At 36.3% G+C, this 14294-nt stretch overlaps 1 protein-coding gene across 7 annotated transcripts in view; it reads right to left on the bottom strand.

The window, feature by feature from the left end:
* The window catches only part of RAPGEF6 (Rap guanine nucleotide exchange factor 6), a 184576-nt gene that overhangs the window by 23313 nt on the left and 146969 nt on the right, over positions 1 to 14294 (bottom strand). For 5 of the 7 annotated variants that reach the window (XM_015560937.1, XM_006759163.2, XM_006759168.2 and 2 more), the window contains 3 exons: positions 11246 to 11457; positions 5884 to 6007; positions 2757 to 2780 (listed from right to left, as the gene is read on the bottom strand). In XM_015560937.1, the coding sequence (XP_015416423.1) occupies positions 2757 to 2780; positions 5884 to 6007; positions 11246 to 11457 (360 nt within the window). The remainder of the gene's footprint in view (positions 1 to 2756; positions 2781 to 5883; positions 6008 to 11245; positions 11458 to 14294) is intronic. The other 2 variants (XM_006759164.2, XM_006759165.2) reach the window with 1 other exon arrangement.

The raw sequence follows: 14294 nt of genomic DNA, 5'->3' as shown, positions 1-14294 counted from the left end.
GGGGGTGGGTAGGTGTCTGATGTGATGGAACTGCAAGCTGAGGAGAAATAACCACAATTCAAACTAGCTTTAGTTTCACCCAATTCTAGTCGTTTTGACCAACGCCCTTGTACAATGACTAAATCTAAAACCGGAGGAAAACTCGAAACACAATGCTATTTGTCCTTTCTAACAAGGCAAGCCAACGTGAGGTTTTATGATGAATTTGATTTTAAAGGCAGTTGCTATTCCAAAATAACAAAGGTATGTATCTATGAGTTTTCTAAATTAGCCTAATATTTACACAAAAACATTCCAAATACATAGACCACAACTATATAATAATTTGTTCTTCAGTATTCATATAACAAGTTTAAAACAGACACTAAAATACTAGTGTTTTCATTGTAAATTAAGTGAAACAAAGTTGTAAATGTATTATATATTTTTTCTTTCAGAATATTAAGATCTTTGAAATAGGGTGTGTCTTACATTTTGATGGCAACTTTCAATTGCTATTGGTTAGGCAGAAACTGTGACACAGTTGTGACAGATTATACTTGCAGAAAACTTCAAAGCTTACAGAATGGTTTGGAGGAAAATCCAATGACATTAGTGAATTACTCTGTTAACCCAGGAACCAAATGATTTTAAGGAGGTAGTGAATCTGACAAGTCCCAAAGCAGGCATTAAAAGGAGACTAGCTGTATTTGCAAAGCCAGCTTAAGAGCAGCAGCTTTTACCTCTTTTATGACTTGTTTAAAAAAATGTTGCATTACTAACACATTTGATGGCAATATTGTTTGGGGGGGAAAAATCCAGAAACTAATAACTCTAAAAGTAATTTAGAAGATGTATATTCTTAATATGAAGACGTTTTAGAAAGACTTAACCAATTTAATTTGCTTATATTCCTTTTTATGAATATAAAAGACTGTTATGTGATAAAAATACATACTTAAGTTTATATAAGAGCTCTTTTATCAAGTATAAGTTTAATGGTACCTAAAATAATTGTGTCCAACAATTAATGTCTTAGATTCAAAGAAATGCAGTTAAATCAAGCCCCATAATTTAGAAGCACATTTTAATACAAATATTTAATACTTTTATCTTAGTTGACACTGACACACACACACACACAACAAATCAAACATACATACATTTCTAATAAATGAAAACACTGTGATAAATTGACAACAAAATGTCTTCTACTTCCAAAACAGAAAATGCCCTGATGCAAAGGTGTAAATACCTAGTGTCTGCTTGCATCATATAGTAAAGCTGAATCATCGGTGAATATGGTGCATAAAGCATTCAAACACCCCAAATTCCCACTATGATATACTGACCAAGTCCTCCTCTTTATAACAGTAATGCCAGAATTCAATATCTATTATCAGTGAGAAGAACCAGAAAAGACCAATGCATAAATGTATAATACAGAAGAAAACACATGAGCAACACACAAAGAAGGGAGGAAAAGGCAGAAGAAAATTCAAGTTTACCAAACTTCAACAGAAAACAAGACCACAAATAAGACAGGACTCAGTAAGTGAGAAGTAAAAATTCTTCTAACATGTAATAAAAACATCTAACTTCATGATTCATTATAATCTTAAATTAGTGAAATTCTTCTTATGCAATCCTCTCATCCACAAACACTATCTCTTTCTTTTTCTTTAAAAAAAAATATCTTTATTGATTTCAGAGAGGAAGAGAAAGGAAAGAGAGAAACATCAATGATGAGAGAGAATCATTGATTGGCTGCCTCCTGCATGTTCCCTACTGGGGACCGAGCCCGCAACCCAGGCATGTGCCCTTGGCCGTAATCGAACCTGGGACCCTTCAGTCCACAGGCTGACGCTCTATCCACTGAGCCAAACCAGTTAGGGCCACCATCTCTTTCATCATCAAAAAACAAAAGGGCTACATAAGATGTTTTATTAGATCCTAAAAATTCTATTCTAAATAGTTATCTAGCTACGTATAGGCAGAGATCTGAACTTACTTGAACAAAAGGTGGCAGTTTCTGATTCTATTACAGTTTTAAGAGAGATAAGGGAATCTTTAAAAGTAGGAGAAATTTAAAATAAAATTCAATCAATGCTGTAACTTTCGTGGTATTACAAGATCTGAGGAATTAAAGTCATTCTCTATTTCAATTATTTACTAACTCAATTTTATAGTACAGTTAGGATAAGGACTGTCTCTTTTTGGAAAACTGATGTCAAAACTTAACCTTTATAACCAAATCTCTTATCCATTTTTATACTTACATATTTATTTTTATAAAACATGACATTTGAATAAAAGAAAATGGTGTGGACTCTGGAACCAGATTACCTAGGTTTGGATCCACCTCTAGTGAGTTGTAAGAATTTGGACAACTTTAACTTCCCTGTCCGTACCATGGGAATAACAGTATTCATCTCATAGCATGGTCTGAATAATTAAATAATTCATATAATGTGCTTAGAACAATGTATGGCAAATAGTAAGCACACAAAAAGTATTTTCTATCATCATCATCATCATCATCATCATCATTAACAAAAGAAAGGGACTTTTGGAACGTCAATAATAAAAAAGTAAAGGAAATAAAAGCTAGTTCTATCACTGCTTTCACCTAGTTAGCAAAAGGCATTTGTCAGGAATGTAGGCTGACAGGGTTAATAGGACGCATGCTCTTTTATGTGCGTGCATTAATGAGAAGGATGAGTATATGTTAAGAGTTGCACAACCTTCATTCCAGTTGCATTCTTCTCTACACTTACCCCAGACTCCGCCACCTCTTCTTCCTGTAAGCAAGAGCCACAAACATTGAAGCATGTGTGTGAAAGGAAAGCACAGAAAAAAGACAACAGGTGAGACCAGAAAAACTCTGATGACAGAACAGAACAGAAACATTTACTAGGAAAAATGGCAGCTTAGCAGTAACATGTCTTTAATGGAATGCAGAGGACTAATGATAGGTACTAAAAGTCAAAAACCCCTACAATATTTTAAAAATATGCTTTTAAACCAATTCTATTTTAAACCTAATTCATCTAGAGGCTTATGTTAATAAGAAGCTTAAGGGAAAACATTTATTTACTAAAATTGTAAAACCTAGGTATTTAAGGAAAACCTTAAATTGTGGACTAGAACTTTTAAATATTTTTTAGAGAGCATTTTTGAGCCACTTATTTAAATGACAGGATGAAATGTTAAGAAAGATTTATAATTTCAGCCGAAACCGGTTTGGCTCGGTGGACAGAGCGTCGGCCTGCGGACTGAAGGGTCCCAGGTTCGATTCCGGTCAAGGGCATGTGCCTGGGTTGCGGGCACATCCCCAGCGGGAGATGTGCAGGAGGCAGCTGGTCGATGTTTCTCTCTCATCGATGTTTCTAACTCTCTATCTCTCTCCCTTCCTCTCTGTGAAAAGTCAATAAAATATATTTAAAAAAAAAAAGATTTATAATTTCACTTTTAAGTGCAGAAATTTCTCTGACAAATTCAACATTCAAATTTTATAAGAAATTTGAACTAGGAAATTCAACCTAAAAAGTAAAAATATATCAAAATTTTTATTATATTGTATATCCTTATAGTACAATTGGATTGAAGGCAGTTTTAAAATTTTTATTCTCTCTTTTAATATATTTTATTGATTTTTTACAGAGAGGAAGGGAGAGGGATAGAGAGTTAGAAACATCGATGAGAGAGAAACATCGATCAGCTGCCTCCTGCACACTCCCTACTGGGGATGTGGCTGCAACCAAGGTACATGCCCTTGACCAGAATCGAACCTGGGAACCTTGAGTCCACAGGTTGACGCTCTATCCACTGAGCCAAACTGGTTAGGGCTAAAATTTTTATTCTTATTTATTTAGCCTGATGCACGAAGATTCATGCAAGAATGGGCCTTCCTTCCTCTGGCTTTCCGCCTTTCCATCTTAGCTCTAGCCCAGAGCCGCCTTTCTGCCTTCCCATGCTGCCCAGAGGTCTGGAGCAGCTGGGGCAGGGCAGAATGCCTGTGTCCTACCCCGCCCCCAGACACTTGGCACCTGCATATGCAAATTAACCCACCATCTTTGTTGGGTTAATTTGCATACCCACTCCTGATTGGCTGATGGGCGGCACAAAGGTACAATCAATTTGCATCTTTCTCTTTTATTAGTGTAGATATTTTGTGCCCCTCCCAATCCCCCACTGGCCTTAGTGCACCGAATGAGTTCTAGTGTGGGCAGTCCAAGATTGTTTTTCAGACAGTAAATTGATTACTGTTAAAATAAAGGGGTTACTTTGCCCACACTACGTAATATGCACCATCAAAATGGACAATTATTTGTTTAAGAAAAATAGTACATTTTAGTACTGGATGACAAAACTGACTCAGGGAAAGTTCAGTGCAATCTAATTATAAATGTTTCACTTTCTTCTATACTATATTCCATTTAGCCCAGGCTATTCCCCCCAAAATAGCTGAGTTTATTAATTTCTACTTCAGGTTTTCATTCTTTGTTCATTTCTGAAGCATAGCTGTACTTAGTATATTATTAACTGGTCTGGCAGAGTTGCAGATTCATTATGTCTTCAGGAGCCAGAATGCTAACATGTATGAGAGTAAATGAAGGCCCATGTAAGACAACATGCAGTGGTGGGGCCACTGTACAGGGGCATGCTACAACAACAAAACTTAAACAAACCCTCCTCTAGATTTGCTTTGGTCCCTGTTCCTTACTGTTTTCCGCTTACACATTGTTAAGAAATCACATCTCTCATTAGAGTTAGTGATTCGCAGGGGAGATCTGACACCCTTCCTCCATAGCTTGAGAATCTCTTAACTAGATCAACCAACCACCAGAGCAACTACTTACAAAAACAAAGGCCTCTGAACAGTAATTTAAATAAAATAAAACAAAACAAAACAAAAAATCCTGACACACACTAATTCTGTTTGGTTATAAAAATTCCATTTCTGATTTTTAAAGAACCAAATATTTTTGTTTTCTTGCTAAACTGTATTTATTAAGTCAAAGGAACTGTGTCTGCCTCTGTAAATATTTCCTTTCTAAAGCTCATTATGTACTGAAGCTACCCATACACATAGGCCCAGAGGAAAATTAGGTCAAAAATTAAACCTCTACTGTTTATTCTGAAAATTATAAAAATTACTGGGAATAGCTTAACAACATACTTTATGTTTAAGTTCCATAGAATTTGAGGAAGTCTTTGTTGTTACATTAAAAATCAGTTTTACAAGGCATTTTTAGAAGATAAGTTTAATATGGACAACTACTACTACTAAAATAATATTTTCCATTTTTATTAAAGAAGGAACATGTTTAAGTCTGCATTTTCTAAATTCTGTTTAAAGAACTTACACATAAATAAAAAGGAATACCATGACTTGAGAAAAACAATGTTATTTTAGAAGAATAAAGTATGACTTAGCTGGAACTAGAACTAAAAAATATTCAGTAAAAATAAAAGACATATGCACATTAATATTTTACAAATTAGGTTAGAAATCAGATGAAAGCATTTGTCCTTTGTGGTAACTTCAGTAAAAATCAGCAACTTATAATTAAGTTAGCTAATATTTTAGGTAACAATAACAATACAGAACTATCCATGTGCTTAAAAATGTAATGCAGAACTAGGGTTCAAATCTCAGAAAATTATGTAATCCTGGGCATTTTTACCTAACTCTCTTAACTTCAGTTTCTTCATATGTAAAAGGAAGGTCAATATTACCTACCTTTAAAGGTTGCTGTGATAAATGATTACTTTGAGATTGTATAAAGCACCTTGTACAGCATATAACAGTGGTAAATGGTCAAAAAATGACATATTATTATTTTGAATATATCACTTTTGATGCCACTCTATAACACTTTACACACTTCACTACCATACCTCTGTCGGAACATCATAGCTGGGTCCATGTTAGCAGAAGTCATCCTAACAACTTGACGGATTTCCTTGGCAATCATTCTTAGCTTCTCAAAATTTACTAAACCATCTACTTTGGAGTCATTTCCTATGGAATAAAAGTAAAAGTTTATAATTTTCAAAATTAAAGTATCTATATAAAGGTAGCAGAAGCCAATTTATAATTCTTGGGGGTATGAATAACTTTCTTTCTCAAACTGTCACTCTTATTTTTTAAAATTGATAAACCATAGATGGTTCAACCCTGCTCCCAGGGAATGAGCTATAGGGAGGAATTGTATTTCTAGGGAGAGAAACAATTATGAAGTGACAACAGCATAGCTTCTAAAACCAATTCCATTATGTTATAGGCACACTAGTAAAATGAGCAGCTCCTCAAATCGAACTCTCCAGTTGCTCAGACCACTCTCAGGCAGGTACCACCATTTTCTCTTTTGGGCAGGGAACTTTTTAACTAGAGGTCACAAAGAATGAGCTTTGGGCTTAATTAACCCAGAGAGTTTTCTCTGGTTTACAATACTTGGAAAACTGTTAAATGAGTTAACATTTAAGAAGATATCCCATGAAAACAAGAATTTCTGCCTTCTCTTGAAGATAAAAAGGGAAAGGATTAGATGAGAGATTAAATAATAGTAGGTCTGTTTTCCCAAATGGCAATAATTAGTTAAAATTAAGAGGTGGCTGGCTCACAAGGATAAACATTTTTTAGTCTGCCATTCATTTTGCCTCTCCCAGAACTCGAATTTACAATCATGACTTTAATCATTTAATACAAATTTGCTCATTTATAAGCTTCATAATTTTTGTTTCTATACTGTTAAGTAGTTCTTCGAGAATAATTCACATAACTTTCAAAATGGTTTACTTTTCTTTGAAAAGAGTAGGTAGAAGACCAGACTAAAGCTCATTTGTTGGCTCGCCCAGTTCAAACCACAAGGCAAAAAGTATGTTTAAAGAGCAATCTGTCTACAGCAGTGTTGTTGTTTTTTTCCCCACACTTGTCTTTTCTTATTTTTAAATGTATTTTTATTGATTTCAGAGAGGAAGGAAGAGGAAGAGAGAGATCACCCCCCACTGGGGATCAAGCCTGCAACCCGGGCATGTGCCCTTGACCAGAATTGGACCTGGGACCCCTTAGTCCGCAGGCCAACGTTCTATCCACTGAGCCAAACCAGCTAGGGCTCACACCTGTCTTTAACAGTTAGCATAACCCCACTTATCTCCCATGGCAGCCCTTGAGGTGCCACTGTCCGTGAAGACAAGTTTGAGAACCATATAGGTCTGGAAGTGGCCCCGTCTCATAGTAAACAGCACCTATACATTGGACATACACATTGTTCAGGGTTTCAACATGAGTTGGAAACAAAATAATCTCCAAAAGTGCTTCCAAGTCACCTAAATATATTTTGAGGGAGCATGTCAAAGCATCAAAAGATCTTATGAAAAAGGAGTGATAATGAAAGGGGGGGGGGCAGTAAAATTAGGTAGTCTGAACAACACTTTTGCTGAGAAATATTAGAAAATTTGGACAAAAGCTGAAAATAAATGTTTTAAGGCATCAAAAGATGTTCAGGCAGTGAAGCTCTGAATGAATGGAGATCTGGGCAGGTTTAGCATTTCCCATCTGCTGATTTCAGTAAAGGGGATGCTGAGCTGCAAAACTGAGGAGTGCCACCCTGTCTGTTGAGGCTGGAGGAAATAACAAGTCCAGGTAAGCCTCCAATGCTTTGGGCTGAGATCCTGAAGGGCTATATCCTGGGGACTAAGAATGAACTGAATGTAGACTGGAGTAAAAGTTCAATGTTAAACTATCTCAAAATGTGAAAATGAAGTAATTTTGCATAGCTAGACCCCCTAGCTGCCTGGCAGAAGCAAGGTATCAATTCTCTCTGGAGGAATGAAACATCATCTGAAACCAGATTATTTCTGTAATTTTTTAATACACAACATTTATTTGGTCAAAAATAACCACGGTCATCAGGACAAAAGATAACATAATTAAAATAAAAAGGACAACAGAAAGGGACCCACAAAGGATCCAGATTATGGAGTTAATAGTGATAGACTTAAAATAACTATATTGAATATGTGTAAAGATATAAAAACAACAACACTGAGAACTCTGGCAGAGACCAAGAAGATGAAAAAATAAACAATTTGTACACTGTAAAACTGGAAAAACACACACAGAGTAATTAGGAACTCACTGATAAATTTAACAATAAATTAGACATAGCTAAAAAGAGTATTAATTAACTGAACAGGTTGGAAGAAAATATTCAGAATAAAGCATGGTGAGACAGAAAGATGAGAAATACGTAAAACAGTATATGAGATAATAGGGGCAGTAACCAGGTCTAAAAGAAGTGAAATAAAAATCCCTAAAAGAAAACTCAGGAGGACAATAAAAAACTTGAAGACAGAATGAGAGGATTTTTCAAAACTGATAAAAAATATCAAAATGCAGGTTTCAGGATCTTTTATAAACAAGTCAGAATTAAAACAAAACCAAAATCCCACACCTAATCACATTATAGCAAAAGTAGAGAAGAACACTATAAAGAAGAACACTATATGGGCAAAAGAGCAGAATACAGTCAAAGAAACAGCAAGTAAGACTGACAATTGACTTCTTAACATTAACAATGGGAGCCAGAAGACGGAATGTTATCTCACCAAAATTATGCCTTAAGTATGAATATGAAGTAAATATATTTTCAGATAAACAAAAACTAAGATATTTCATCACCATCAGACTTGCACTTAAGGGAATAATAAACAGCTTTCTATAGGGGGAAAAAATCCCCCATCAATATGGAAGCTTTGAAATGCATAAAAAAATGAAAAATAGTAACACATCATCACTGTACGGGTAAAGCTAAAAAATACTGACTTTACTAAACAATGATAGTATCATGTAGGACTTAAGGGCATGGCAACAAATGCATATAATTTAGAGGTGAGTAAATAAAATTTAAATGGTCTAAGTTCTTTGTATTGCCTGACACACAGAAAAGTACTAATTAATATTAAACTCACTAATATCAGTAAGTAGAAATACTATGTCTAGTGTAACACCAGTAAAATAGGGCACTGATTTTCAAACTTTTCCATCTCACGACTCACATAAACTAATTACTAAAATTCTGTAGACATACCAAAATATATATTTTTGCTGACCTGAAAAAAAGGTATAATTTTGATATATTCATACCAGAAAGCTATTATTGGCTTTTATCATTTTTTAAATATGACAATCTAAGGGAAAAGAGGTCAGGTATTGCATGTTTTAAAAATTTTGCATCACACTGGTTGAAAATTGCTGAAATAGTGTATAGTTAGCTAGTTTATGGAGTAGGGCAAATACCATGCAAATAAAACCCCCAAACCCAACCAAAACAAAATAAAACAAACAAAATAACCCACAAAACCCCCCCACAACAATTCAGGAAGACTTTGGATGAAACATATGGTAAAAGATAAACAAATCAGGCTTTTAAAACTAGGAACTTGCTGTTCACCAAAAGAAACCTTAAGACAATTTGTTTCATACCCAGGGTTTATAAAAAAAATTCTTAAACATTTTATTTAACAGCTGACTACCTAATAAAAAATTGGCAAGAAACCCAAATTGACAATTGACAAGAGGACAAATAAATATATAAAACGGTGCTCTTCCTCATTATAATAAGGAACATGCAAATTAAACCACACTACTGTTGGAATAGGTAAAAAACAAAAATAAATTTACCATGTGTGGTAAGGATGAGGAACAATGAGAGCTCTAACAACATTGGCAGTGTTCCACTTGACTAGATAATGTCAAAATGTTTTCTATAGTTGGTTATACAAATATCAGGACTCATAAATCCCACACAACTTATATCAAACAAAAATGCATGCTGAGAGATATATATGCAAGGATATGTGCAAAAATAGCAAAATTAATCATAACAGGTGAACAGTGGGAACCATCAGATGCTCATCAACAAAATGGATAAATCCACTATATTGCATTCATGTAAGGGAATACTAAATAGTTTTGAAAATGAAGTATAAACACACTAAAAAACATGTAAAGATCTCCTAAATCTGTAATGTTGACCAATTTGAGCCAAAAAACAAATCAAACCAAAACATAATAAGACAAACATACCCCATGGTTCTATTTTATAGAGAGTTCAAGAACAAGTAAAACTACACCACAATATTCAAAGTCAGAAGAGTAGTGATCTTTGGGGAAGGGGATGAGGATGGTAATTGGGGAGGGGCACGTATGGGGCTCCTGGGAGGCTGGCAATGTTTTTATTTTTAGCCTGGATGTTGGTTACATGGTGTTTCTGTAAACGTATTCACTTGTTTTGGGTACTTTTCTGTTTGTGGTGAGTCATTAAAAAAAAGTTTAAAATATTTTACTAAACAAAACAAAAAATTTCAAATGTCTGATTTTGGTGTAAGTGAAGTTTATGTTTAAATGAAGAGGTTAGATATCTAAATTTGTTCTTTTCAATGATGTGGGTTTTGGATTCCTAAAATTTGCTGCATTTAACTGGGTAAACTTTAGTGATATATATTATGCTGAAAAGATATCCTATATAATAAAAGGCTAATATGAAAATAGACCAAACGGGGAACAACTGAACTGGTCTCTATGACATGCACTGACCACCACCAGGGGGCGTGTGCGGAACATGCCGGAAGTTGGCTGTGGCGGGATGGTGGAGCAGGTGAGCAGGGGTTCCAGACCAAGGCGGGGCGCTGATCGCTGTCCTTCTCAGCACTTGTACCTGCTGCCGGTGCCAGCCCCGCTCACACCCACTGCTGGCACCAGAGCCGCCGCTCACACCCACTGACAGCGCCTGCCCCACTTGCCCTGCAGCCAGTGCCCGGTGCCAGTTCCCATCATTTGGTGCCACCAGAAGGTGCAAGTGATGGCTGCTGGCCCTTTTTGCCCCTGAGGGCTTCTCCACCTCCCCCTGCTCCTGAGGGGCAATTGGGGCAGCAGCTACTGCTTGCACCCACTGCTGGTGCCGGCCCCAATCGCTCCATGCTGTCACCACGTAGGATGGCGGTGGCAGGAGCAGAGCTGCTGGCAGACAGGGGACCTGGAAGACAGGGGACTGGGGGCCGTGGTGGGAGGGGCCAGGTGGGGGCGCAGAGGATGGGCCAAGATCTGCCCCTGTGCCTACCACAGCCTCACAGCCCACAGTTCCTTTCAAGGTGCATGAATTTGTGCACTGGGCCCCTAGTATTTGATATAATAAATCACAATTCTCTAAAATTAGCTGAAGTTAAACATGCTAGCTTTCAAATAACTTTTAAATACCTTCATGTAGAAATGTCATATCTTTCTTGACAACGGGGAAGAGTGGAATAATAGGAGGCTGCATGCTTTGACTACTAAGAATATTTCTATACTTGGCCATGTTTCTAGATGGATCAAAAAGGTCTTGCAGATCTTGCAGGTGTTTCTCATACTTGCTTGGTAACTTTTCCCAAGTACCTTTGAGTCGTGCTACAGATGCCAGGTTCAAGCCACTGCCAAGGATGAGAATAAAAACATTAAAAAGAGATCTGGGTAAGACAAAGGACTCAGGCAGATAAAGTGCATAAACCACGTTTCTCTAATAAATCTAAAATAAGCAGGGCCATATTTCAATGTGTTGAAATAAACAGAGAGAACCATAAAATAAATAAAAAGGATTCCTTGATCATAAAACAGGAATCCTCTTTCAGAGAAACTACATTACTTACCTATAGTTGTATACCTATAGCCTTTATTTTATAGTTTACATGCTAATAGGCAAATATTAATTCCATAAAACACACATTTACTTTAAAATAAACCAAGTATCACAATATCTTTGTTTTACTTAGAAATAACTTTATGGAGATACTATCTATTTGTGAGTGGTTTAAATAATGCTGAGCACAACTGTTATATAAGTGAGGTAATTCTGGGGCTGAGGCAATCTTCCTTCTCTGAGATTTTGTACACTAATGTCCCTGATTGCATTACTTCCATATCCCTAGGTTCTCATCCCTTTCCCCCGGGCTTCCATATATTCAATGTCTCGGTTCTACAGGATTTTAAACACACTCAGTCCTAACTTGAAAAATAATTCATGCCAATTAGGCTTCAACTCTTCCCTATCTCTTTACTTCTATACTAATATCCCATAGATAGGCTGTCACATGCATAGCACATAAACAGTGTCTCAATTTTCTCACTAGTAATCCCACTTTTATTCTAAGCCACCTGACTTTCAATCATACCCTTTTATTTAAAATATTCTCTTGTGTTATTTTGAGGTGTGACGATATCTTTGTTTCCTTTGCTTCTCAGAAATCATTCCAAACAACTACAAAAAATGAATAACAATGCAAATTTCATTTCCAACGAAACAAGTAGATATCTGTAACTCCTAAACCCATTAGAAAGGATGACAAAGAATACTCAAGGTCAAATCAGAAGTATGTGAAATACTGAAAAAATGATGTCACAGCTGAAGATCTCAATGAAAGCTGGTAAAGCACAGTTCTTCAGAGCATGTAATCACCCTGAAGGCAAAAACAGCAACCTCTTATTTGATACAACACAACAGAGACCATAGGCTGACAGAATTAGGCAGGGGCTAGACTCTGTTCTTTATGACGAGGGAGTGTCAGGGAAAATAAGATGATAATAGTAACACAGCAATAGAACATCATGGTGAGAAGCAATTCAACAGTGAGACAGGATAGAAGGTAGAAACTCTTAGTTATAAATAGCCCAAAGGTGCCAATCTTTATTTGATGAAAAGAAGTAAAAAGTAAAACTATTCACATACAAGTTCAATTCCTGCTAGCCTCTAATACTACCCTGGCTCCTCTCCCACAGGAACCTCCTGCAAATAGTTGGTATAAGAAAACTCATGTCATTTAAAAAGAAGGAATGAACACAGGATCTATAACAAGCTGCCACAAGGAAAAACAAATATTTTAAAAAACAAAGCAAAACAATGTTGCCAACAATTAAATAAAAACTGGGAGTAATTAACAACCTAGCCATGATTTCAAATGATTGTTAACAAAGTAAGTAAAGAGCTTAATGCAGTGATATCAGAGTTTAGAAAAAACATGGTAAGAGAAGTTGATTAAAAAAAGTAAAGTTCAGAAAAAAAAGGGAAGAAAAAATAAAACAAACAGAGAAATGAAGGCCACATTGGAACCTACATAAACAAAAAATGACACTGCTAACAAACATGCAAGTGACCATGGACAAAACAATAAATAAAAGCAATCAATTGAAATGTACAGTTGGAAAGGATGAAAGACAACACATATGGAAGACAAAGGAGCTCTAAAATCTCTGTAAGAAAACAAAAATAATGGAACTGAAAAAAAAAACACATTTAAAGGTAAAATTTGAAGAAACATTCCAGAAACAAAAGAACTGAATTCACAGATTGAATAGACAGCACAGTTCCAGAGAACCTAGTATAGAACTAAAAAGATGAAAAGGTAAATGACTTTAGAGATACACAAAGAATCTGGGAAGTAACCTCAGAAATTTAAACAGCTATATAAAATGCTAGTTGTGGAGCCAATGTCTATGAAGTTTCCAAGAAATAACATTTGAGAAAAGAATTTTAAAGCTAGACAAACTAAAAACTGAAGTTCAAAGGCAACAGAAAGGCGCTTGAATATGCTCAGAAAATATAATTCCCACAAACTTCAACCAAGAGACAGAGTGATGTCAGCATCACGGCAGCATAAGATGTCCCTCATTTTATTCTCCCACCCCAACAACAAAAATGAGGCATATATCCATGAACAAAAGTGCCTCTGATGGAGTTGTGGGACCCTGCACCATACTCCAAGGGATCTGGGAGGAGCCTCAATCACAGGTGTATCGGATAATAGGTAGCTAAGCTTTGGTACAGGTTTGGGAGTGTCCTACAGGAGATTGGGAGTGTTCTACCCTCTCTCAGCTGTGGTCTGAGAACACCTGCAAAACACTGACTTGGGGAGTCACCTACAGCCAAGAGAGCCTTGTGAAAATCCAGGTTTCCGGAGGAGGATTTCCAACATTTGGTTGGAGTAAAACAAAACAAAAAGAGTTTGGATGCACTAAAGAAGGTAAAAAGAACAATTTGACTTTACTGGCATCATTCCACCCTGCACTCCTTAGGGCTAAACTAGATGGCTCATGGTTTCTCCCATGGGGTAAAGGGAAAGCCAATGAGTGAATGCTTGGTTTCCTTAGCTATGTGGGACACTGCCAAGGACACTGATTTCTCTCTCACAGAGTCCAGATCATTAAAGTGAAAGCTCCATTACTGAGGGGAAGGTGCAGATCGAGTGTGTGGAATATGAGATTCCTGGAAGGTGTT

Source organism: Myotis davidii, unplaced genomic scaffold (genome assembly GCF_000327345.1).
Source record: "Myotis davidii unplaced genomic scaffold, ASM32734v1 scaffold456, whole genome shotgun sequence".
In the NCBI taxonomy this organism is placed as follows: domain Eukaryota; kingdom Metazoa; phylum Chordata; class Mammalia; order Chiroptera; family Vespertilionidae; genus Myotis; species Myotis davidii.
The sequence above is the reverse complement of the archived record's forward strand: the minus strand, read 5'-3'. Positions and strand labels throughout refer to the sequence as shown.